Genomic DNA, 27,174 nt, shown 5'->3' with positions numbered 1-27,174 from the left:
TAGTCTGAGAGGAAGATTTCTACTCAGATAGACAGAAGAGACTTGCTCCTGCTGAACCATCTACCAGCTCAGCCAAAAGGTGTCCCAGTTTCTTCTTCATCTGTAAATCAAAACTTCTGGTTTTTTTAAACAAACTCTCAGTAGGTAGCTCAGCCTGGCCTCAAATTTGTGATCCTTCTGCCTCAGCCTCCCAATCCTGGAATCAACAGCATGTACCATCATACCAGCAAAAATGAAGCTTTTTAAATGGGATAAACTATAGGTTAACATCATATGTAGATGTCACTAAATATCAATGATCTCCTCCTCTTAGATTTTTTAAACCTGTGTTTATATTTTATAAAATATAAAGACCAAATCTACCAAAAATGTTCATAATCTTATCACCTAGAATAATTTATATTCCTTGTTTGAGTGGCTAAGATTCGAGGCTTTTGCACCCTTTGGTTGTACACATGTAAATGTAGTAACTTAAGAAAAAAAGAGATAATTCATGTTTTATTAACAATTTTGTGTGAATGTGCCAGTATCAGAGCTCGAACTCAGGATCTTGTGCTCTTGTTAGGCTTTTTTACTTATAGCTGGACCTCTAGCACTTGAGCCACACCTTCTCTCCAGCTTGCTTGCTTGCTTTTTTTTCTGGTTAAAATAGAGTTTTGTGAACTTTTCTGTCCTGGCTGCCTTTGAACCATCATCTCAGGTGTCAAGATTCTTGAGCAGCTACTATTACAGGCATAAGCCACCAGTGTCTACAAAAAAATTAACTATTTTATGGTTTGTTTTTACATTACAACTATCTGCTGCATTAAATATCAGTATTGCTGATCAGTATTGGTATTGCTACTGTGGATATATAATACTACACTTGATGAAACTGATCCCTCATTTGCTAACTATTAATATTCGACAATTTTCTGTAACTAATGAGAAGAAAGATTAATGTTGAACAACTTGCAGTAAAATACTTATATAATTTTATGATTATTCCTTAAAAATCACTTCTAAAGGGACAAACATTCCCATAAGATCTTTTGATGACATACTGCTATATTGCTGTCTAAAAAATTATATGTCAATCAAATATTTTTGAAAAATGTTCTTTCCCCATACCACTTTCAACCTTGGATGAAATTCTTTTGTTTCACCATTTTTACAGGTACTGTTTTATTTTCCATTGCTTCAATGACCAGTGAGGCCCATGCATTTCTTATTCATTTGTATTTAGAGAATTGCCACAAACTGCCACGGTGATAGCTATTCACCTCCCAGCTTCGGTATTTCACACTGCATCACAAGCCCCTGCATCCCCTAGCTCTTACTTAGGCATGTGAGTCACCTGCACTCCATCTCCTTCTCTCCACTAAATCCCAACCCTCCTTTCAACTCCAAGCACCAGACAGCAAGTCCTGTTTCCTCTGCATCAGTTTATCCCTTCCAAAATTATTCTCATCACCATCAAATACATTGATGGTTCTCCTAGTTTGAACAAAACAAAATGAAATGACAAATTGTCTTCATCTCCATTTCATGCAAGTTCCAATCTGTAATTTGCTTTCATTTCTTCTAAGAAAAGGGCCACCGAAACATAAACACTACCTAGAATGCTTTCAGGTCAAGTGTCTACCTGGCTAGCTCTCTTCCACATTTCCTGACTGCTTCAATGTCACATCATCAACCAGGATCAATCCCCAAACTTTTATTTATTCATTTATTGTTTGTTTTTGTTTTGCAATACTGAGATTTGCACTCAGGACCCTGTGTGTGCTTGGCTGGTACTCTACCAGTTGAACTATGCCTCCAGCCTTCCTCAACCTTTTATTTCAGGTTTGAAATTTTTCACAATACCAATATCATCTTTCCTTCTTACTCTTATATATTTTTTTCCTTTTTTGGACTACTTTTTATTATCTTTAAGTAGTTTTACAAAGGAGTTGCCATTCAACAAAGCAGTTTATGAATACAGTGCATCCTTTCAACATTCTTACATACAACTTGCATAGTTTACTTATGGAGTAGGTTTGAGTTTAGTATGCCTCCAACAGAGAATTTTATCCATTTTATACCAGTAGATGCCTAGTAAATTTTTCTTGAACATATAAATACAACTTGTCTTCATCTTTGTTGTTTCTTTTCCCTTTTAGCTACTCATTATTAAGTTAATTTGCAATTAGAAATTTTAACCTGATGCCAATATTTTGATGCTGGTTGTTTACTTTTGACCCTGGTCAACTTTTTCCCTTTAAAAATTACCTATTTAGTAAGAAAATATGTTTGCATGGTTCAAAATTGATAAAATATAATGAAAGGGAAGTGTAATGGAAGTTCTCCCTTACACTTCATCTCTCAGACATCTGCCTTCCCTCCCCAGAGGCAATGAGTGTTATATGTCATGAATTGTTTCAGATATAAAAAAGCAACGTGTGCAGAGGTTGCAATTTCTTTTTCTCATATTACACAGTGTCTATATCTATTGTTTTGCTGAGTTGTGCCTCAACCTCATTCTAACCTTGGATATTTTTTCAGGTCAGTAAATGTAAGTTTGTAAGTTGTCATATTTTGTCATCTGTAGAATTTTTTTATCAAATAATAAGTTATTTAGATATACAATAATATCAAACTCTTCCTTATTACTTTTTTGTTCAATTTTTCACTACTACAATTTATAACTAAAACAAATCATTGTGTGTGTATATACGTGTATATATTCAAGTATGTTTATATGATGTATTCTTGAGTTATAGAAACTATTGAGAAGAGGGTATGGTCTTCTGATTTGAAATTTTACCAAACCACAGTAAAGGAATAAAACATGTAATAACACTTAAACAAAGTTTGAAAATGAATAACTCTAGGTAGTAGGATTATAACTCTAATGTAAACTGTGGACTTTGGGTAGTTATTATATATGTCAAATTAGCATTTCATTGCAAATAACTAAAAACTCAAAATAAACTGACTTAGCACTATGCTCACAATAAATCCCACAGTCATGCACATGGACATACACAAACATATACACACAAACACTCTCTCTCTCTCTCTCTCTCTCTCTCTCTCTCTGAGAATTTCCATAAGACCTAATAACTATAACAAAAAAGAAAAAATGGTCCTATAAAAGTAAAGCTAAGTTGGATGCTGTTGGCTCAGGCCTGTAGTTCTAGCTACCCAAGAAGCAGAGATCTGAGGACCACAGTTCAAAGGCCAGGCAGGAAAGTCCAGGAGCCTCTTATCTCCAATTAATCACAAAAATCGCCACAAGTAGAGTTGCAGCTCAAGTAATTAAGTACTAGCCTTGAGCTGAAAAAACTCAGGGAAAGAGACCACGCAATCAACCAATACACACACACACACACACACACACACACACACACACACACACACACACACGTAAAGGTAGATCTTGGCAAATAGAAGTTTCAGGAAACTAATTCCTAGAAATTCATTCCATCTTTATGGCTGATACATTACCTACTGCCTGAATGTTTGCATGTAACTTTTATTTTGCCAGGGTATATGTATACATGTTTCTTCTCCAAAATATTTCAAGCCTTCTCAGAGGCAAAGCCATGTAACAGACTTCTCTGTTTGCTGAACTGAGCAGTTTAGCAGAGGTATATGAAGGATTAGTCAATAAATATTCATCAAGTAAAACACATCATCCATTATATAAAGTGAACTCCAGATAATTATAATTGGCAAGCAGACTATTAAACAAAAAGTTTATGAACCTTCTAGTTCTCCAAAACCTATTCCTACTGTCCCTGTAACATGTTTGACCACACTTCTCATCATCTTTTTCACTTTCAATCACTTAGAAGATGTAATGTGTAGACTGTGCTAGGTGTAAGGATACAAATATAACTAATTATTTTATCCTTGGGGGATTTGTGGCCTAGCATTTAATATCCTTCTTCAAACATCCTCCGGCCTACTTTCTCCAGAGTTCATAAGTTCATTTTTTCCTCCACCAAAATTCCCTATATCCTCCAAATTTCTTACCTCTGCAGAAATTTTAGCATGTGGTACAGATTCATCTAATTCCTTACTTAGTTTCTGTGTTGTTGTGATTCCCAACTTTCTCTGCATGGCACAAGTTTTCACAAAAGAAGAATTCAGGGGCTGGGAATGTGGCCTAATGGTAGAGTGCTTGCTTAGCAAACATGAAGCCCTGTGTTGGATTCCTCAGCACCACATATATAGAAAAAGCCAGAAGTGGCACTGGGGCTCAAGTGGTAGAGTGCTAGCCTTGAACAAAAAGCCAGGGACAGTACTCAGGCCCTGAGTTCAAGCCCCAAGACTGGCAAAAAGAAATGCAAAAAAAGAAAAATTCAGATTCTTCAAAAGGGAGTGAACTGGACAATGATTGATGGGTCTTCCCAGAATGAAACAAGCACAGCACACCGCTAGCCAAGTGGTAGCACTAACTCATCCAGCTCTCCCAAGGGAACAAGGTATTTGGTAGGAAAGTTACAGCCATGGATCATCAGTTTGATAATAATGCTTCATCCCTCTGCCAAACAAAACATTCTAAAATCTCTATAATTAGGTTGGGATGGAGAACAGGAAAACCTATTTGTTTTAGAATTAGAGATGTAAACTAAATTAGAGATGTACATGGTTATGCTAATGCTTCACTGTAACTGAATTCCAATTAAAAGGTAATTAATCAATTATCAAGTACACATATATTATTCATTTATTTCTCGGCTTTATTACAAGGTCGGAAGGAAGAAAGCAAGGGAAAGAGAAGGGGAAGGAGGAGTTTTCTGGAGACCAAAAGTTATCTGACAGAAACACAGGGATATCTTCAAAGGGGAGAGAGAAGGAAACCAAAGTCAGGGAAGGCTCTAATATCACCAAGACTGGCTGTACCATCTCAAGTATGTGCAGATAAGTAGCAGTTTGTCTATACAGTTGGATTTTGTCCTAGAACCCGGTTTGGAAGGACTTATGCAAGCTCTCTTGTTATTCATTGCTTAACACAAGTAGTTTCATTACAGGAGCTGCATTATAACAACTAATAAGAAATATAAATTTCTGTCAAATTTTTTATCTCCCATTGCAGTTAGGAAACTCTTATTTTATTTTCAATTGGTATAAATGTTTCCCTTCTATAATTTTCCTTTCCTTTTAAATATAAGTTCTTTATTGAAAATTTTGAGATAAATACTATAGAAGGAGAAGGTGTTTTTTTAATAAAATGTTTCAAAGAAATTTCACATACAGGGGCTGGGAATATGGCCTAGTGGTAAAGTGCTTGCCTTGCATACATGAAGGCTTGGGTTCGATTCCTCAGCAACACATATATAGAAAAAAGCCAGAAATGGTGCTGTGGCTCAAGGGGTAGAGTGCTAGCCTTGAGGAAAATAAAGCCAGGTACAGTGCTCAGGCTCTGAGTTCAAGACCCAGGACTGGAAAAAGAGAGAGAGAGAGAGAGAGAGCTCACATACAAGCACTACTAGAGAATTATCACACAGAAGACATCAGAGAAGATGATCACTAGTAAACTGAATTTTAAACCACTGGCCATTATACTTGCAATTCAGAAAGGATTATCATTTCTCAAGATACAACCCAAAGCCTATTTTCTAAGTAAGTAAACAAGCAAGCAAACAAACAAAATTTTAACATACACAAGAAAATTTTTGTTTGTGTCTGTACTTGGGCTTGATGTTGCGGCCTGAATATTATCCCTTAGCTTTTCACTCAAGGCCTGGTGCTCTATCACTTGAGTCACAGCTCCACTTTCAGCTTTTTGGTAGTTAACTGAAAACAAGTGTTTTATAGACTTTCCTGTCTAGGGTGGCTTCAAACTTGGATCCTCAGATCTCCTCCTGATTACAGGCATGAGCCATCAGTACTTTGCTAAGAAAATTTTCTAATCTGAATAACATACTCTGGTGTCTTGCCATAAGACAAAATCAGTGGATTACAAGAAACATAGGTATATTTCATTATAATCAATTATTAGTGCTGATTTCTAAATTTCTACTTCAAAGTGCTTTATATGTCTAAATGGAACTGAGTAGTCACTAAAAACTTTTAGTTAAAAACTTTCCTGTGGGGCTGGGAACATGGCCTAGTGGCAAGAGTGCTTGACTCCCTGGGTTCGATTCCCCAGCACCACATATATAGAAAACAGCCAGAAGTGCCGCTGTGGCTCAAGTGGCAGAGTACTAGCCTTGAGCAAAAAAAGAAGCCAGGGACAGTGCTCAGGCCCTGAGTCCAAGGCCCAGGACTGGCAAAAAAATAAAAATACTTTTAGGGCTGGGAATATGGCCTAGTGGCAAGAGCGCTTGCCTCCTACACATGAAGCTCTCGGTTCGATTCCCCAGCACCACATATATGGGAAATGGCCAGAAGGGGCGCTGTGGCTCAGGTGGCAGAGTGCTAGCCTTGAGCGGGAAGAAGCCAGGAACAGTGCTCAGGCCAAGTCCAAGGCCCAGGACTGGCCAAAAAAAAAAAAAAACCTTCCTGTGCAATAAGATAGTAAGATAGATGTTATCATCATGTTTTAAACATATAAAATTTTTGTACAAATCATTACACAGGAATTTAGGGAAAATTCCTCTCCATTCAATAAATTTAACACTCATCAACGACATTTCAATCATTAGCAACTACAATCATTAAGGCAGGAATACAGTGACCCTAAAGAAAAGGTAAATTTTAGTGTTAAGAATCTACAGGTCTGGGAGTGTGGCTTAGTGGTAGAGTGATTTCCTAGCATACATGAAGCCCTATGTTCGACTCCTCAGTACCACATAAGCAGAAAAGGCTGGAAATGGCACTGTTGCTCAAGTGGTAGAGTGCTAACAAAGCAAAAAAGGCTTAAGGACAGTGCTTGGGCTCTAATTTCTAGCTCCAGGACTGGCAAAAAAAGAATCTACAGAACTCATTAATTTTATCTGATCACCTGTAGGTATCTTGTAACTGCAAATCCAAATCATCAAGCTTCTTTTGATATTTCTTTGTAAAGTTGCAAAACTCTTTAAGGACTGAAGATTTCAGATCAGGGTACGGACATTCCAAAGTTTCTACTTCCAGGGGCAGTGCCCTAAGCAAGTTAGTTTTCTCTTCTGAAGAATAATCTAGAATCTGAAAAAAAAACCAATTACATGATAGTTTATATAAATTACAAATAGAAAAGCAAATAAATTACTAGCTATTTTATACTTACTCTCGTACTATAGTCTGAAAGATTATTTTCTATCTTCTGTTGCTCCAGTTTAAGTCTTTCAAAGACAGCTTTCAATTGTTTCTTTACCAAGTCAACCTAGAGGACAATGACATGTGGAATAAGTAATAAGCCAATTGTTGCTATTCAACCCATATTTATAAAGACAGGAATATTATGCCCAAAAACCAATAAATGATGGTTAGATAAGAGAAAAAGTCCTTGAAGACAAACCAGGGAGAGCTCATCAGATAAATTAAGTTCAATGAAGATACATAAGCAAAAAAGAAGGCTCACAGCCACCTGCACTCACATTTAGATTTGGTCATGGTAAGATAAAAAACTTAAATTTTCTAATTCAATCACTTCTCCCTTTCCTTTGGAACCTTGCCTCTAGTCCCCAGTCAGGCATGGGTTTGTTTGTATTATTATTATTCATTAAGACAATATAATTATACTGCAGAATAGCGGAAATGTAGAGACTTGATCCCACCATACAGAGAGTAATACACTGAAGGGAAAGGATAGAACAAAAGCAAAAAGACAAATTAAAATGTGCATACTCAGACAGACTTGGGCCTGTGTTTATAACAGCAAGCAACCTGTTTATATACACAAGACACGTTTCTTATCTGAAACTGTTCTAGGTGGGACAAAAAATACCTTACATTGTTAAAAGTAGAGGTAATATGCTGGGCTCTGGCGGCTCATGCTCATGTTCCTAGCTGCTTGGAGAGATCTGAAAATTAAGTTTCAAAACCAGCCTGGGCAGGAAAGTCTGTGGAATATTTAATTCCAATTAAGTAGCAAAAAGCCAGAAATAGAGCCATAAATCTTGAGCAATTTTCAGCAAAAAAAAATCCAAATGAGCATGTGAAGCTTTGAGCTTAAATCCCAAAACAGGTACACAGACACACACACACACACACATACACATCCAAGAGGTAACATACTGACCTCTTCTAGTACTAAAACTGCATTAAACTCCATTTGAAGCTCTGCATACTTTAAAATGTGATGCTGTCTGTACCTCAGATCTGTTCTCAGCCGCAGCACAGGACTTATCACCCTGTCCAGAAATGTACACCATTGTTCCAATAGTTCTTGTTCTGTGATGAAACAACATTGAAACACCTTATTTTTTAAGGTTCTTGAAGAACCAGTCTTTGGAGTACAGACTTTTAAATTTCTTGGGGAAACAAAAAACACTAAGTAGCTGTTAATATTCAAAAAGCATGTCACTGGTGGCCCTTTTTTTATTCTTCCATGCCAAAATTTCTCTTCAAATATATGATCAAAAAACAAATAAATCTCACCAAAATTTGTAAGGTCACTAAGACATTCATTTCCAATATTATCTTCATTGAAAAAAGATTTTAGTTCAGATTCCAATTTACATCTGAAACAGACATAATTTTAGTCAACATTTTGCAATTATAAATGTACATGCAGGTTAAAAAAATGCAGGAGGAATTATCAATTAAATGTGGTTTTGTCCATCCGTTCTTTAATTCAGACCATGTACTAAATTCTAACATGGGCAGAAGGAACAGCATGGCCAAAGGCAGTGTACAGCAGGCCCTGGCACCACTCCTTGTGGGCACTGCCAAGAAGTGAATGAAGGATGGCAAGCCAACCTCACCTGCTCAGAATTGTGTTTCACAAAGATTCTCAAGGCAGAAAGCTGGAGGTTGGGCCTGAAGGCAGGATTAGCAATGGAAATGGAAGAGAAAGAGGAAGAGATTAGGCAGATTTCAACCAAGAAAGGGGCTATTTTCAAAGCTCTGAAATGGCTGGTACAAAGATGCAAATTCCTGTCTCCTGGCAAAAACTGTCAGCTATGTAGGCTCACTAAAAGATCTCATCCCTGGTTCTGCACCCGTGAGTGGCTGAAGCCATGTGAGCTCTCTATGGCCAGTGCTCCCCTCAGGAATGCTACCTAGCCAAGCCCAGGATGGGGATGAAAGTTCATCTGGTTCCAGGGAAAACTTCTGGCTGATTAGGCCTCACCCATGGCACTAGACCTGTGGGATAACTTGCTCCATGGCATCTGGTTCACTGTGCCAAACTAGAGCTCAGGGTCTGGGGTCTGCATCTCTATTCCAAAACAAAGGAAGAATACAGGAAGATTACAACTAGAGTGCAGTATCTGGTGATAGGAATTACTCATCTTTTACACTCAAAAAAAAAAAAAAAAAAGACACTAAATGGAGGTAGCCATGGGCTCTGTGAGCAGGCAAACCTTGGGGTTTGAGAGTGACAGAGTGCTTTGTGACCCACTACGTGTACTCAGAGAACCCAGCCACACAACTCTAACTGTACTTTCCAGCCTAGAACCACCTTACTGAACTGGGGCAAAGTAGACCAAACCCAGGGAACTGCCACTACTCCACGGGGCTGTTTAAGCCCCACCCCACCAGCTAACCCTGACCCAGAGCCTTAACCAACAACAGAACATGCACCAGGATATACCAGATCATTGCAGAGCCCCAATTAACACTTTTGAGCAACAGCAGGAGAACTACAGTCACAACGTGGAGGAGCAGAGATTGAAGGAGCTCACCCAGTTTGCTGACTGATCTCAGCACATATACACATTTCAACCCAACAAGAAAAATATATAGACTCTCCTTTTCCTTTTTTAACTTTTATAAATTGCCTTTTTTTACTCTGTACTTTTTATTTTCACTTTACCATTTTCTCACTCATAAACCAGTCTACTAGTGGTTTATTCCACCTCTTGCTTTTATTCTTGGTTTTTCATTCCCTTTGCAGTCCCTAACAGTAGCACCTTCTCCACAGTAATTGAACTATATTTTGGGTACTATAGTTTGGGTACCTGTGGCCCTCATACTCCTTATCCAGTTCCTTTTTGCTTCTCTCACTCTTCTTAGTTGTACCACCTATATTTTAACTCTAACACATAATTTTTGTTTTTTCTATTCTCCCTACTGTACACCCTACTGGTCCCTTCATATATAACATAATCTATTATATAATATTGCTAATGGGATTTTACTGCATGTAAATCTTTGGATTGGCAGTGACTTGATGAATTTATTGTTGCTAAATTATACCGCAAGTCAGTATTAAGAAATAACCCATCAACCCAACCAACACCCATTCCCACCAAACTATAGAGAATAATTGAACACAATGTCTTCAAGTGGCTAAATGACTGATACCCTAAAGATTGCACACACACACACACACACACACACACACACACACACCTAGATCCAAGAAGCACTTTGGCAATGCAGCAAGATACACGATCAGCATACAAAAATCAGTAGCTTTTGTATATAGCAATGAAGACTTCAAGGACAATTAGGAAAACAGTTCCATTTGCAATAGCCTTTAAAACATACAAGGTATAAACTGAACTAAGGAAGTAAAAGACCACTAAATGAAAACTATAAATCCTTAAAGAAATAAATTGAAATAAACATCAGAAGGTGAAAATATCTGTGTTCTTAGGTAGAAAGAATTAATATTGTAAAAATGGGCACACTACCAAAAGCAACATGCAGATTCAATGTAATTCCCATGGAAATCACAATGCCACTCTTTGCAAAAACAGAAAACTCAATTCTAAAATTCATGTAGAAATACAGCAAAACAGCAAAATGAAAAAAAAAACATCCTGAGCCAAAGAGCCACACATCACAATGCTGGGCTTAAAATTATATTACAGAGCCATAGTAATACAAGGCAATGGGTCAGGATAGAAGTCCATATGCAACCATACAACTGCATTCATATCATTTTTCACAAAAGAATTCAAAACCATACACTGGAAAAAAAGATAGTCTGATCAACAAATAGGGCCAGGAAGGAAAACTGGCTATCTACACACCTCTCTCCCTACACAAAAATCAACTCTAAATGAGCCAAAGACATTAATGTTAAACATAAAATTACCAAAGGAAAACATAGTAAAAAGCTCTGGAAGATATAAGCATAGATAGTTATGTTGGGTATATGACTCTAATTGCCCAAGAAGTAAGAGTAAGAATGAACAAATAGAACTGCAAAAAATTAAAATGTTCCTACACAATTTAAAAAAATTGCCAGAATCAAGAGACAATTCACAGAATGAGATAGAAAAAAATTATCAACTGGCAAAGGATTATTACCCAGAATATACATAAAGCTCAGAAACATAAACAGCAAAAGAACAGACAATTAACAAATGAATTCAATAGATAGTACTCAGGAGAGGAAATACAAATGACAAATAAGTACATGAACAAATATCTTTTGTCATAAAGAAAACACATATCAAAATTACACTAAGGTCCTAACTATCTCAGTCCAAATGGCTAACATCAAAACCATAACAAATCCTCGTAAGGATGCAGAGAAAAAAGAACCCTTCCTCATATGTTGTTAGTGGGAATGTAAATTAATACAAGAACTATACAAGTTAGTATGAAGGCTCCTCAAAAAAATAAAATGAAGAAACTAAAAGTAGACCTTCTGTATGACCCTACTATATCACCGTGGGGCACAGATTCAAAGGAGAGTAAATCACTATACCAGAAGCATGCCTGTGGATGCATGTTTATTGCAGCTCCGATCATGATAGCTGAAATGGGGGATTAATCAAGGTGCTAAGAACTGATAGTATATGCAAACATACATATATACGAATGGACTAGTACTCTGTCATAAAGAAAACCAGAGATCATCATGTTGACTAAGGTAAACCAAACTCAAAAAGCCAAATATCAGAGCTGGGGATGTGGCTTAGTGATAGAGTGTTTGCCTAGCATGCATGAAACCCTGGGTTCAATTCCTCAGTACCACATAAACAGAAAAGGCTGGAAGTGGTGCTGTGGCTCAAGTGGTAGAGTGCTACCTTTGAGCAAAATGCGGCTCAGGGACAGTGCTGAGGCACTGAGCACAAGCCCTAGGACTGGCAAAAAAGAAAGCAAGAAAGGAAAAAAAAGCCAAATACCCCATGGTCTCATTTATCTGTGAAATATAGACCTAAAATGATGATGATGATGATGATGATGATGATGATGATGATGATGATGATGATGACGACAATCAACAATGATCACAAAGAGCAAACAGAAATGATGTCATAAATATAAAAAAGAGACCAGTAGGAATTGGAGGAGGAAAGGAAAAGATACTGAGTGTGGGTGAAGACAATAAAAGGATATATGTATATATACATATATATGTATACACACACAAATAGATACATATACAACAGCATGGTGAAGCCCATGAAATGCTGTTTGAAAAGGAGGAGAGGAGAAGGGGAATAAAGGCAACATGAAGGAGGGAGTGAATGTTCAAAATGCCCTTGTGTGCATGTAAACAAATACCATAATGAAACGTACTTATATTGACAATGTATGCCAATTCAAAACAATTGTCAGAAATGACAAAGAATTTTTAAAATTTTTACTCTAATTTAGGGGAATGAGTATAAAAGTATTATTTTGATAACAGTAATAATTTGTATAATCTTTTATAATATTTTTTAAAACATAATTATTTTTAGTGTGAAAACATAACTTGCTGTAAATGGGTATCCACAATGCTACAATCTATTAATTGCTTGTGGCTGTTAATTAAGTCATAATTTTAGTATAATTATGAATGTACAAAATTAAAATGGTATAGGAAATAGTGCATAACTACAAAAGAAAATATTGCAATAGCAATATTTTAATACAATGATTATTTTAATTTTTCTCAAGTAAAAATCTAGTCCCAACTACATGTATTTTATATTGCTATAATAATGCAATGTATAATGTTTTATACAATAATGTAATAACATTTTATGTTGTAGGAACTTTTTTGCTTAATATTACTTTTTAGTTATAATTCTAAATAATTTTGGTAGTATTCCATTATATAATCATCTATGCAATCATATCAATGCATATATAGATAGACATTGATATCTGCTAAGCCAATTTCCTACTTGAGACAGGATTTTTCCTGGTTTTTTTATGGGTGGAGGAGAAGTACTACTATAAATGATTTTCCCAGCACATAGGTTTTGCCAGGAGATAGTTTTTGCCAAAACGCTTTTGCAATTGTTACATGGAAGATAGAGGCCTTGTCATGGAGTTAGACCAAAATCTATTTCAGAAAGTTCAGCTTCCTTATAAAATTAGCACCCCCAAAACTTTAAGAGCACATACAAGTTGCCAGAAAAAGGAAGGAGTGGTATATTTGGGTGCTCTGAGGAGAATGGTTCTCCCCCTAGAACTTTGGCACCATCCTCTCCTTTTCTTAGTACAGATTTTAAAGTATTAAAAATGAAACAGGTGTTTAATTCCAGGGCCATGGAACACTAGAAATAAGTGCAAATATTTCAGTACCCGATCTACATAAAACAGCCAAAACAGCTTCTCAACCTTCTGCAAGTAACTATAATCCTCTCCGACCAATAAGTCTCACCTGTAACACTGGCTTGCCATGAACCCTACATTACAGGTCCATTGGAAGGATGAGTGAGATAAAGTGAGCAAAGTACGTATTATCTGGAACATACCAAATTATCCTACAGTATTAGACATGGTAGGCCCTTGTCTTCTGAAACCCTGAGATTTTCAAAAAGAGTCGAAGGGTGAGGCATTGAGAACCTTTTGGTTAAAAAGTGTAGAGACTGTTGAAGGTTGACAAATACTGATAAAGTTTAAATTACTGATAAACCTTAAATTACTAACTTGCTGGAATTCTAACTCTTCCAAAAATCTAACCATCATTCCAGCTTATCTTGCAATGCTGTTCTCACTTTCACTGACCTTACTTTGGGATTAGCCTGCTTTCTAGAAGAACATTGCAAACTCTCTTGGAATTCTTTCCTGTCCAATTTTCAAGACATTAGGTCATTATTACTAAATGGCTCCTCACTTCCACTGTCTTTGTGTCATTCCAAATCAGTCAGCAGACTGGCTTTCCATAATATGATATATATGCCTTATCATCTAGCTCAGAAACAACATATACAGAATGTAGAACAGACAGTTTTTAAAAAAAGAACAATTTTTCCAGTGTCTTCTTTTATGTTTGATTACATTTGAGATTGTGACTCTGAACACTATAATGAATGCGTCCTAAGGGCTTTCCTTATTGTGATATTTCAAGTTATGCAAATTTTTAAGACTATTCCAGAAAGTCCAAATATTTTTGTTTCAAAAAAGAGATGACTTTTTTTTTTTTTTTTTTTTTGCCAGTTCTGGGGCTTGGACTCAGGGCCTGAGCACTGTCCCTGGCTCCTTCTTGTTGCTCAAGGCTAGCACTATACCTCTTGAGCCACAGCGCCACTTCTGGCTTTTTCTATAGATGTGGTGCTGAGGAATCAAACCTAAGGCTTCAGATATGCGAGGAAAGCACTCTACCACTATGCCATATTCCCAGCCCAAGAGATGACTTTTTGAAGGATGTGACTGATGTAGCTAGACACAGTAGATCAAGCCTGTAATCCTACCTACTTAGGGGACAGGGATTGCTGTCCAAAGCCAGCCCAGGCAAAAAGAAGTTTGCAAGACTCTGTCTCAACCACTGGATGGTTCTGGTGGTGAGCCTGTTACCTCAGCTATGGAGGAAGCACAATGGCTGGGCCCAGTGGTATGTACCAGTGACAAGTGGAAGCTCACATAGAAGGATCACAGCCTAAACCAGTCCAAACATAGACACCCTGCCTTTTAAATGACCATGGAAAGGAGGGCTGGAGTTTTGGTTCAAGTGACAGAGTGCCTGTATTACAAGCACAAAGCCCTGAGTTTGATCCTCCATACAAAAAAAAAGTGATGTAATCCAGTTTACTTGTTTTTATAACAGAAGTATGGTAATCAAGTCTATATAATTTTGAGCTATGCCATTATAATAAAACTCTTGCCAGCCATGAACCTTTTACCTCAAACACAAAAATTACAGGCCAGAATAAAATCCTATTGTGAAAAGCATCTAAATCAAAAGTAACATTAATGATATTTGAAACTTGACTTAGCTTAAGATCACAGAAATTGTCTAATTTAATACAAAGCAAATGACTAATACTATCCATATTTAAAAGTATATCTTCATAACTAAACCATATGTCTTTTTTTTTTTTGGCGGGGGGGGGGGGCCAGTCCTGGGCCTTGGACTCAGGGCCTGAGCACTGTCCCTGGCTTCTTCCCGCTCAAGGCTAGCACTCTGCCACTTGAGCCACAGCGCCGCTTCTGGCCGTTTTCTGTATATGTGGTGCTGGGGAATCGAACCTAGGGCCTCGTGTATCCGAGGCAGGCACTCTTGCCACTAGGCTATATCCCCAGCCCCCATATGTCTTTTTTTAATGAAAGAGAAACACCTGTCTTCTCTTTCTGTCTTGATTTTTTAATAGAAATTTATTTTTAAACATTACAATTAATATCAAATATAATTTATTATTTCGTTTTACTTCATCTTTAAGTGACTGCTGGAAGGAAATAACAAAGTCAAAAATCAAAGTTTCATAAGTAAGCAATGATACAACTATATCACACAAATCACTGAACAAGTAAACTCTTCAGGTTATTTACATCAATGTATAAAATACATTTACATGTCTTCTACTATGTGTCCCATGATGTAAAGAAGAATGTGATTAGAGGGCAGTCCTCAGAAGATAATCACTTCAAAGGGATGACCAACATTACAGGGTTCTGTGCACAATAGAACCCATGCAAAATGCAAGCCTAGGACAAGCAAAATGCAGAAGAGCAAGTGATTGACCCATAAAGACTATTATTTTCTTTCCCTACAGGAAAGAAAAGTCATGTTAATATATTCCCTGGATTCAAGATTAAACTGAGGCAATGAAAAGATTTGCATATGACTCAAATTGGAACTTTAAATTCTGATTGTCATGTTTAATTAACCTGGACCATTATAGAGCATCTGGCCAGATAACTAACTTGTAGTCATTCTGTGTGTCCTTACCAAGTTCCCCCCCCCCCCCCCCCAGTTCTTACCTGACTTCCTTTAGCCTCCGGTATTCCTTCCACCACACTTGCTTGTGTTGTTTTAGTAACCTTTGTTCTTTAGATGTCTTTGACATGTCCACTGCTTTTCTGATCTACAGTTAGGCAAAAATAAAAAAGCAGCAGCCTCTATGTTTTGAAAAATTCATTATACACAGAAATGTTTAATCTGTATTTCTAAGTACTAATGATTTTTAGTTTTATTAGTGTATCTTTGGACACACAACCCACTTAAAATAAGTATTGTGTAGTACATATATCAAATATATAATAGAGTATGTATACATACACATATATGTATATGTATATATATAAATATTCTTTATTGTATAAATATACATATAGAGTCAAAATAATTTAAACATTCTTTAAAACTAGAAGGAGAAAGAATATAAAGAGGTTGGTTTTTTATTAAAGTACATTATATGCATATATGTAAACATCACAATGAAACCCCTTTGTAGAATTAATTTATGCTAATCAAAATAAATAAGTATTATTTTAAGCAGCAAAGAGAAGAAAGAGAAAATGTCTTGGAATACTGACCAAATATTGATCAAATAATGAAAAGAAAAGTGAAGCCATTTTATATTCCATGCATATAATAAACAGTGTCTTAATTCACATGGGCCAAGAAAATGTTTCAGGAGTTTTCCACAAACATATCTCCATTTTGGACAAATCTTCCCTCCAGATCCTATGGGGATCATTATTTCCATTTTACAGTTGAGGACCTCGAAGGTAAGCAAGTCTAAAGGCTTGGTCAAGATCATAAATAAACATCTGAATCACACAGAGCCTTGCTGTTTGGTTTAGTGTTTATCTAAAATTTCAGCATATGATGGAGAGATGCATTAGATGAGATATTACAGGGTAGCTTTAGACCCAGACTCAGAAATTACTAGAATTATGACCTCAAATGCATAATTTTAGTCTTTCAACTCCATGTCCTTATAAATACATTTTTTGGGTGATATGGGTTTGAACTCAGGGCCTCAAAATTGCAAGGTGGGCACTCTATGTAAGTCATATCACCAGCCCTGCTTTTTGCTGGTTATTTCGGAGATGAAATCCAGAAAACTTTTCTGTACAGATCAGCCTCAAACTCCAAATCTCCAGATCTGTTTCTTGCATAGCAAAGATTACTAGCACCTGCCTATAAATATACATTTTTTAAGATTTAGGCAAATACTTTTGCACTAAACAAAAGACAATGAAAAAAATCACATAACATGAACACTTAAAAACTTTCAACTAAATTTAATTTTCTCCAAACTGGTTGGCTTTCAAAACTGCAGCAAATAATGAGTACTTTCAGGTTTCTTCTGCCAAATGTGCAAGGCCCAGATCTGTTGCCTTCGACCAATTCCTTCCTTTTCTCTGATCTCCAAATCAGAGAGCAGCCTGTGACTTTCAGGTTGGCTTCAAATTGGGTTTAGCCAAAGGAAAATACTGGCCTTGAAAGATTAAAAGGAAAGAAAGAAGTAAAAGCATTACCCTCACTGCTCTTTTCTCCTCTTAGAGGAGTCCTTGGAACAATTGCATTTTCTCTGTTACTGCCTCTAGAAAGATCTAATGTAGTTCTAGATATTTCTGATAACTTCAGCCCACTGCTTGGGTTCTCTGACCTAGGGATGTAAGTGGTTTTCAGTGATTGTTAATCTCTATTACCTCATCAGCCTCTGATTTTTAGCCCTGTCACCTGCATGATCATTTGCTCTCATTAGATTCCTCTATATCAAATAATCCTCAAGTGGGGTCTGCTTCCTGGGGTGACTGACTTGTAGTCATGTACTCTGAATTTGTATATTCCATGTACAAGTTGTTTTAAACATGTGTGGAAGTACAAATCAGAAATTTCATAACATATGCAAGTTTCATAAATTCTCTGCTACTAGAATAGCAAAGCACTCTGATGATATCTTAAAGATCAATAATGAGGATATTAAAACTGCAGAAGACAACTCCCAGAAAGGAATCTTCATAATGCATGCTACTGCTAGGTGTTATTCACTGATTACTTTAACCTTGAGTTTATCTGCTTTTCTTGATTAAGGATATTTTAAAAAATTAGCCTAAAGACTACTTTAGAAAGTACAGAGTCAATCTTTTCCACAGAAGTTCTTAGTGCCACAATAAAACTTAAGAAAAAAATAAGGTACTGCAGACAAATATCTAGTGGTCTCTAATTTAAAAGAACTATAAGAACATCTAGCATTTCTAAAGTCTGATACTCTAGCACTTGTTTTAAAAATGTGTAAACATGAGCAGGGCATTCAAGAGGCTGAGAGAAAGATTCTAAGTTCAAGACTAGCCTGGTCTATAGATCTAAACCTCTTCTTTTTTTTTTTTTTTTTTTTTTTTTGGCCAGTCCTGGGCCTTGGACTCAGGGCCTGAGCACTGTCCCTGGCTTCTTCCTGCTCAAGGCTAGCACTCTGCCACGTGAGCCACAGCGCCGCTTCTGGCCGTTTTTTTTTTTTTTTGTTTTGTTTTTTTTTGTATACGTGGTGCTGGGGAATCGAACCTAGGGCCTCGTGTATCCGAGGCAGGCACTCTTGCCACTAGGCTATATCCCCAGCCCCCTAAACCTCTTCTTAAACTAAAAAAAAAAAAAGAGTATCTAAACTTATTCCAACATTTTACAATGTTCAGGCCCTAAAGTTTGTTGACAGGTACAACTTTTCAAATTAGAGTTCATTGTCATATTTGATACATGTTGCACAAAAAATTCAAATACATTTGTAGAAGAGTTGGCTATGTTTTTACAGCTTATGGGGGGAGGGAATCAATACTATTGCCTTGGACCCAGGAAAAGGGCAATTAAATAGATTATAAAAGCCAAAATAAATAAAGTTACTATTTTTCACTATACTCGTCTAATATTTTGTACAACATCCTTATTTTTTTTTTGTTTTTTGTTTTCTGGAAATTCGCTTGTTGATTCTACTTGTATCCTCAGGCCAAAAGGAAAGAAAAGTAAAGTCTTAAAAAATACAATGATTCTTTGGGTCTGGCTCACTTCACTTAGTATAACTTTTTCCAAGTCCTTCCATTTCCTTACAAATGGGGCAATGTCATTCTTTCTGAGAGAGGCATAAAATTCCATTGTGTATATGTACCACATTTTCCTGATCCATTCATCTACTGAGGAGCATCTGGGTTGGTTCCAGATTCTCGCTATGACAAATTGTGCTGCAATGAACATTGTTGTGCTGGTGGCTTTAGTGTGATTATGTTTGTGGTCTTTTGGATAGATACCCAAAAGTGGGGCTGCTGGGTCATAGGGGAGTTCTATATTTATCCTTCTGAGGAATCTCCATACTGCTTGCCAGAGTGGCTGAACCAGTTTACATTCCCACCAACAATGAAGTAGGGTTCCCTTTTGGCCACATCCCCTCCAACAGTTGTTATTGTTAGTTTTCTTGATATAGGACATTCTAACTGGGGAGAGATGGAATCTCAATGTTGTTTTGATTTGCATTTCTTTTATGGCCAGTGATGTAGAGCACTTTTTCATATGTCTCTTGGCCATTCTCATCTCCTCATCAGAGAAGTCTCTTTTTAAGTCTCTAGCCTACTTGATGAGGGGGCTATTGGTTCTTTGTGGTTTTGTTTTGGAGGAAGGTATATGGTCTCCCTTATAGGGAATAAGTAGCACAGGTTTAGGCAAGTCACAGCAGAGGATCACAGGAACCCAATAGCTATACCCTTATGAACACATAAGATAATGCAAAGTGAAATGAACTCCATGTTATGGAAACGATTGTTATACCACAGTTGTAATTACTTTCAACATTCCATATGTAACTGTTGCCTCTATTACTGATGATCTGCTTGTATCACCTTCCTGTGGTTGTACCTATACTATCTCTGTATCTTATCTGAGTATATTGGAAACTGGGTATATTGGTATTAGAACTAGGAAATTAGAAGGGAATACCAAAATCAAGAGACACAGGGTTAAAAAAAGACAAACAACTACAAAAGCAATACTTGCAAAACTGTTCGGTGTTGGGCTGGGGATATAGCCTAGTGGCAAGAGTGCCTGCCTCGGATACACGAGGCCCTAGGTTCGATTCCCCAGCACCACATATACAGAAAACGGCCAGAAGCGGCGCTGTGGCTCAAGTGGCAGAGTGCTAGCCTTGAGCAGGAAGAAGCCAGGGACAGTGCTCAGGCCCTGAGTCCAAGGCCCAGGACTGGCCAAAAAATAAAAAATAAAAAATAAAAAAAAAAACAACTGTTCGGTGTAAATGAACTGAACAACTCATGGGGGGGGAAGGGAGAGGGGAAGGGGAAGGGGGGAATGAAGGACGAGGTAACAAACAGTATAAGAAATGTATCCAATGCCTAATGTATGAAACTGTAACCTCTCTGTAATTCAGTTTGATAATAAAATATATATATATATATATAAAAGACAATGATTAGGAGATACAAACAGTACAAGAAATATACCCAAGGCCTAATGTATGAAACTGTAACCTTTCTGTACATCACTTTGACAATAAATAAGAAAAAAAATACAATGATTTAAAGTTGTAGCTTTGTCAACAGATATTTCTACATCATTCTGGTTCATTTTATTGAGCAATATGACATATGAACTCATCATGTAGGGTAGGCAATGACTTATGCAGACAGATGATTTAAAAGTCCTTTGAAAAAAGGACAAAAATAATAAATTCATAAAAGAATCAGAAACTGGAAGCCTCCAGTGTGAGGTGTATTATAATTATCTAAGATATTACCTAAATAGGTATCCCAAAACACTACAAAAGTCTTTTGGGGCAAAGAATCCATCTTCAGAAGCAAATATCAGGTCACACCCTGGTGATGCAAGCCTGTAATCCTAGCTACTCAGAAGGCCACGATGTGAGAATCTTGATTTGAAGCTAGAAGCAGAAGCATGAATCAAGTAGTAGAGCCCAAAGCTTGAGCAAAAACCATTAAGGGAAAGCATGAGGCCTTGAGATCAAGCCATATTCTTGGCAAGAAGAAAGAAAAAGAGGAGATGGTGATGGAGGGAGTTGAAGAGAGAAGGAAAGAAAGAAGGAAAGGAAAAGAAATAAACATCAGTAATCAGTGAGCAATTACAAGTTACAGGTATAACAATATACTTGCCAAAATTGATGGAATATACACTGAAATGTGTACATTTTATCATATGTGAGTTATGCTTCAATAAAATACTTTCAACACAAATATAAAGCAAAAGAAAGCTATACAAATTTTTTTTTTTTTTTTGCCAGTCCTGGGGCTTGGACTCAAGGCCTGAGCACTGTCCCTGGCTTCTTTTTGCTCAAGGCTAGCACTCTGCCACTTGAGCCACAGTGCCACTCCTGGCTGTTTTCTGTACATGTGGTGCTGGGGAATTGAACTCAGAGCTTCATGCATGCAAGGGAAGCACTCTTGCCACTAGGCTATATCCCAGCCCCTAAGATACAATTTTATCTACCTTCATCAATCTTCCATGTAACAATTTGGCAAAAGGGCAACTATTGAGCTAGTTGCTGGTAATACCAGCTATTCAGAAGGCTAAGATCTGAGGATCATGGTTTGAAGCCAGTCCAGGCAGGAAAGTCTGTGAATGTCTCATGTCCAATCAAATACCAAAAAGCTGGAAGTAGAAGTGTTGCTCAAGGGGTAGAGCACTAGCCTTGAGCAAAAAAAAAAAAAAGTTCAAGGATAGGACTCAGGCCATGAGTCAAGCCCCAGGACCAGCACAATATAAATATAAATAAATATATATACATATATGTACATACATACATATATATATATATATATATATATATATAGAGAGAGAGAGAGAGAGAGAGAGAGCTCTAGGCACTGGTGGATGACATCTGTAATCCTAGCTACACAGGGTGACAAAATCTGAGGATTGTGGTTCAAAGCCATCCCAGCAGGAAGGCTAGGAATGTTCTTGAAACTCTTTTTTTTTTTTTTTTTTTTTTTTTTTTGCCAGTCCTGGAGCTTGAACTCAGGGCCTGGACACTGTCCTTGAACCTCTCTGGGTTCAAGGCTAGTGCTCTACTACTTGAGCCACAGCACCACTCCTGGATTTTTCTGTGTATTTGGTACTGAGGAATCAAATCCAGCACTTCATGTATCCTAGGCAAGCACTCTATTACTAAACCACATTCCCAGCCCCTCTGAAACTCTTCTCTCCAACTAACCAGTAAAAAGCCAGAAGTAGAGATGTGGCTCCAGAAGCAAAGGGGTAGCTTTTGAGTGAAAAGCTAAGGGCTAAGAGAGAGTGACCAGGCCCTGAGTTCAAGTCCCATTATTGGCCAGGCACATGCACACATATTCACACATGAATCTATTAAAAACATTTTTAGACATAATAATGGTCTTCTAGAACTCTAATGGTTTTAACATTTTAGAGTTATATGTTGAAATAATTTTGTGCAAGACATAATGATGTCAAAAAGTTGCTGCAGAACAATCTGCTGGGGGAAGTTTTGTAGGCAGAGCTGTAAAGGAAACAATGGGTGAAATGTATCATTGTTGAAGTCAGATGATGTTACATAGATATTCGTTATACTATTTATACTAATTTTCCACATGTTTATAGTTTTCCATAAGGTTTTTCAAAAACATTAATTTATTGATACTTGAGGTAGGCAAGAAAAATTATCCGTTTTGCTAAGCAAAGAAACTCAAATTAAAATAATTATAATGATTGTGTCTCTACCTAATAAATACCAAAGGAACAATTTAGCAAAATGATCGCAGTCTAGCAAAAACTGATCTCCGTTTCCAGCACAAATCTATGTTACAGCTTCAGGTTTAATTTTAATCTCTGAATGACTCAATGTTCACTTCAGTGTCTCATTTGGTATCTAAAAATTTATCATAAACAATGGCACATTGATTATGTAAATGAGTATCACACTTACTCAATACAGCAGCATCAATAATACCAATTAAGCAAATAGCATTCTCCGTACATCCTTTAACATTGTCATTCAATTTAAATATGTTTAATATGTCCAGAGTAAAATGGTGTAATAATTAATAACAGCTGTTAAAACTGTTAACTTCATGTGCATAAAGTAAGCACATTTATACAGTAAAATAAACAGGGAGATATACTGATAATTAATACAAATCTTAAGAGAGAATTTATTTGGCTATGTAACATTAGGAGTAACCAAACTTTTAAGCCACACATTTTATTAAGAATGTAAATAGTAACATAAGACCAACATAGATGGCATAACTAATTCTAGTTGGTACAGAAGGTTTGGCAAATTAGCAACCATAACATGAAAAAATAAACTTTAGTACAACTACATAAAAATAGAAAGTAAACTCAACTTTCATTTAATTTTCAATTATTACATCATATTAAAGCCACAAGACTTTAACAAAGAAAAGTACTAGTTAGGAATTCTTTACATCTGCAAACATAAACTAAAACCAAAATATCAAATTTTCTGCCTCTAAATTAAATGAGAAAACTCCCCAAACCATATTTGGGAATGTTGTCAATTCATCTTCTTTAATTCAGATATAATAAAAAACGTAAGAACTAAAAAATACAAAACAAAAACGTAAGAACTGTATGGAGAAAATGGCTAGAAAATTATTTGGTACAAGATAAAATTTGTATGTGTAATACAAGAGGCAATGTACAAAATATTTTTTTCAAAAACTTATTATGAATCTATAGACACTAAAAATAGAATATAGAAACTCATGAAACTGGTCACAACAGACCATGAATTATGTTTTGTAGCTGAAAAGATCTGCCAAGCTAAGAAAACTGGGACACAAAGAAAAATACATAACTAAAAAGGTTTTTCTTGAGTTATATTCCATTATCAACAGAACATACAGTACACTATTTAAAATACCTGTTTAAAGGAGCAACTAGTCAACCTCTCAAATGTATAATAGAGTCACCAGAGATGCAATCTAACAGCTGAAAGTGTTGAGAAATGATTGTTTTTGTATTTAGTGTCAAAATTTCAAAACTAAAATAATAATGAAAAGTCTTAAATGTGCTTATTATTTGATAGCAAGTTTGTTACAAAAGAGAAATTAGCTTTGACCAGATTCTGATTTAAACATTCAACTGTTCTACATCCAGCCAAGTGTCTATTTTGGTACATCATAGATTACGGATGGATGCATGAATAGATGGTTTGATTTAATAATAATATATATATACGTATATATGTTCATACTCAGCATGAAAAGGATATAAAAGATATGTTTATGTTGCTATCTTTACTAAAATATTAACTTGGGAAAGATATTTGGTAACAGGTCTCAAAAACACTAAAAATATTCATACATTTTCGCTCAGACATCTAATTATGCTAATTTATACTACAGATACAGAGCATTTGGAAACACAGAAGAATGTCTGAGTATGAAGATTCTATAGTAGCACCATTTCCAATAGCATGCAAACTAATACCCCCAAATCAGGTGTGAAAATGCATGTGTTATTTTCTATTTAGAATACAGGATTTGGGACACTTGTCTTTGATTTGTTAATTCTTTCTCCTTTTTCTTTTCTTTTCTTTTTTAATAGTCTTGCCATGTAGCCCCAGTCTGGTCTCAAATTTCTAGTCCTCCTTTGTGCCAGCCTCCTGTGTGTTGGGATTGCTTAGTTTTTAATAGGCCTGAAGATTCAATTCCAGAGTCATTTCTTCAAAAAAGCATTTTCCAGGAACTCAAATAGGAAAACATTCAGCTATTATTTACAGGGAAGTATGCTTTATTGCAGATTATGTTTAATTTAATTTTATTTCTAGGTTTATTTGATAGACATTGACTCTTCTCCCACTGAACAGTACATTGCATAAGGGCAAGTCAGTGTGGTATTTATTCACTACAGTATTGTCAAGGCAAACAAGTAGGCACACCATAAATTACGTACACTGGAAGAAGTATCATATAAGAAATAAAAAAGTGGTATGAAACATGAAAAGTATACAGGATTTCATCTTTATGTTTACTTTGGAAGAAAATAAAATATGGACTAAATTACATATATGTGTGTGTATATATATATATATGTATATATAACGGGCAAAATGTCAGAATAAAACTCACAGATAGGAAAATAGTGTTATTATGATGGCAGTCGTGTGACTTTTCTATTAAATTTCTTTAAATATTCCTATACCATGAAATACAGTATATCTGAAGCAAACCAATGATGCAAACCAGTTTATTTGTTGTTGTTTTTTGGCCAGTCCTGGGCCTTGGACTCAGGGCCTGAGCACTGTCCCTGGCTTCCTTTTGCTCAAGGCTAGCACTCTGCCACTTGAGCCACAGTGCCACTTCTGGCCTTTTTCTGTATATGTGGTGCTGGGGAATCGAACCCAGGGCCTCATGTATACGAGGCAAGCTCTCTTGCCACTAGGCCATATCCCCAGCCCACAAACCAGTTTTAAAGTACTCAACTCATATAAATATGGATATAGGATAATATGTATAGACTAATGTATCAAATGTGCTTTGAATTCATATTTATTAGAATTTTTAAAGATATTAATAAAAAAAGAGTTTACATTTTAAATATGTAAAATTGGGAATACAAAGAAAGTTTGTAAATTAGTGCATTGCTTCACCAAAATTTTGTTTCAATGCACCAACCCACAAAAATATTGATTCTAAAGAGCTCTATAATGTGCCTGAGAGAAATATCCTACAGGATTAATCCTAAACTCTATATAGTTCTAAAATACTGGCACAATCATTTGCACATAGTCACTTTCAACTCTAGTCCAAGTTGACCTTGTCATGGCATGGAACATACCTTTGAGCAAATATGGGGATTCTAGAATCCCCATTTATACAATGTTGAAAAAGACCCTAAGGAAGATGATAGTCCATGGCTGGCAGTGAATAGAATTTTTCATTTTTCAGATTTGTTTGAAATTGCTGAAAGCAAATGAAGTAACTATTTATCAAAAAATAAAGATGAATTCAGACCTCACAGGGTTGTTAAAAATATGAAATGAGTAATGCTTATAAACTAACAGTGCCCAAGAACATTTCGTAAATATTAACTACTGTTCACTATTACTAATAGTAGAAGAGTTAAAGGCAACACAGCCACTTGTTTTTGCAATATAAATACTATTATACTTCTTAGTAGTTCAGCTGTTCCAAATTAGAAACACACACACACTTGCATACTTTCTAACCTTTAGCTCTATGGAAGCAGAAGCTAATTTTTTTGCTTCGGTTAAGGCATGCAGTTGTTGATAGTCCACTGGTTTATACTTGGCTCTTCTCATCTCATTTTCCATACCAAATGCCAGATTACCTATTTTTCATAAAAATAGAAAAATGACAGAGGAATTGTATTATGCTATTCAAGTGACAATATAGGTAAAGAAAAGATGTTGTCTTCAAATCTCATTGAAAAATATTTTAAAAGCAAACGTAGGATATATTACATATTCATAATACATTTTACCTCTATTTCTAAAAACTCTTACAATGTAGCTGTTGCATTCATTGCATACATTACTTCTAGAAGAACATAGAAAGAACAATTCCATGTGAATTAGTGTACTGTAGATTTTAGAATTGTATAATGCCAAGATGACAATTGGAAAGCCTTCATTTTATTTAAAATGCCTTAGGCATCAATTGTGAACACTTTTATTCATAAGTTTAATACCTATTCAAATTACTTAAGTAAATTTGAAGCCATAGATGAGTTTCTAACTTAGGCCAAAATAATTTAAATTAAATTAAAAGTGAAAGCTAAACATTTAGTGATTTGCATAAGATTACAAATTATGTAAACCTGGTATTCGCTACCTAAATATATACAATGTCCTAACTTATTGAAATATTTACTTTTTTATAAAGTTAATCATAAATAGGAGAGTCAGCCTGAATTCAATGACACATAGACTTATGTCTTAATTATATAAGATAAATAACTAAGCTGTATGAAATGAAGTAATTAGTATTTATTGAAGAAGTCATAGGTTATATGGAAGTGAAGAAGTGGCTCAAATGGAATTA

At 36.0% G+C, this 27,174-nt stretch overlaps 1 protein-coding gene across 3 annotated transcripts in view; it reads right to left on the bottom strand.

Moving 5' to 3' along the window:
- Nucleotides 1-27,174, bottom strand: part of Ccdc148 (coiled-coil domain containing 148) — a 274,276-nt gene that overhangs the window by 161,077 nt on the left and 86,025 nt on the right. For 2 of the 3 annotated variants that reach the window (XM_048345424.1, XM_048345425.1), the window contains 5 exons: nucleotides 16,153-16,256; nucleotides 8,494-8,576; nucleotides 8,135-8,286; nucleotides 7,181-7,276; nucleotides 6,917-7,098 (listed from right to left, as the gene is read on the bottom strand). In XM_048345424.1, coding sequence (XP_048201381.1) covers nucleotides 6,917-7,098; nucleotides 7,181-7,276; nucleotides 8,135-8,286; nucleotides 8,494-8,576; nucleotides 16,153-16,238 — 599 coding nt within the window. In that variant the 5' untranslated portion in view covers nucleotides 16,239-16,256. Of the gene's footprint in view, nucleotides 1-6,916; nucleotides 7,099-7,180; nucleotides 7,277-8,134; nucleotides 8,287-8,493; nucleotides 8,577-16,152; nucleotides 16,257-26,339; nucleotides 26,462-27,174 lie in introns of all 3 variants that reach the window. The other variant, XM_048345423.1, reaches the window with a different exon arrangement.

The sequence above is a fragment of the Perognathus longimembris genome, chromosome 4 (assembly GCF_023159225.1).
Source record: "Perognathus longimembris pacificus isolate PPM17 chromosome 4, ASM2315922v1, whole genome shotgun sequence".
NCBI classification, from domain to species: domain Eukaryota; kingdom Metazoa; phylum Chordata; class Mammalia; order Rodentia; family Heteromyidae; genus Perognathus; species Perognathus longimembris.
Note: the sequence above shows the minus strand (reverse complement) of the source record. Positions and strands in the feature narration are given on the sequence as shown.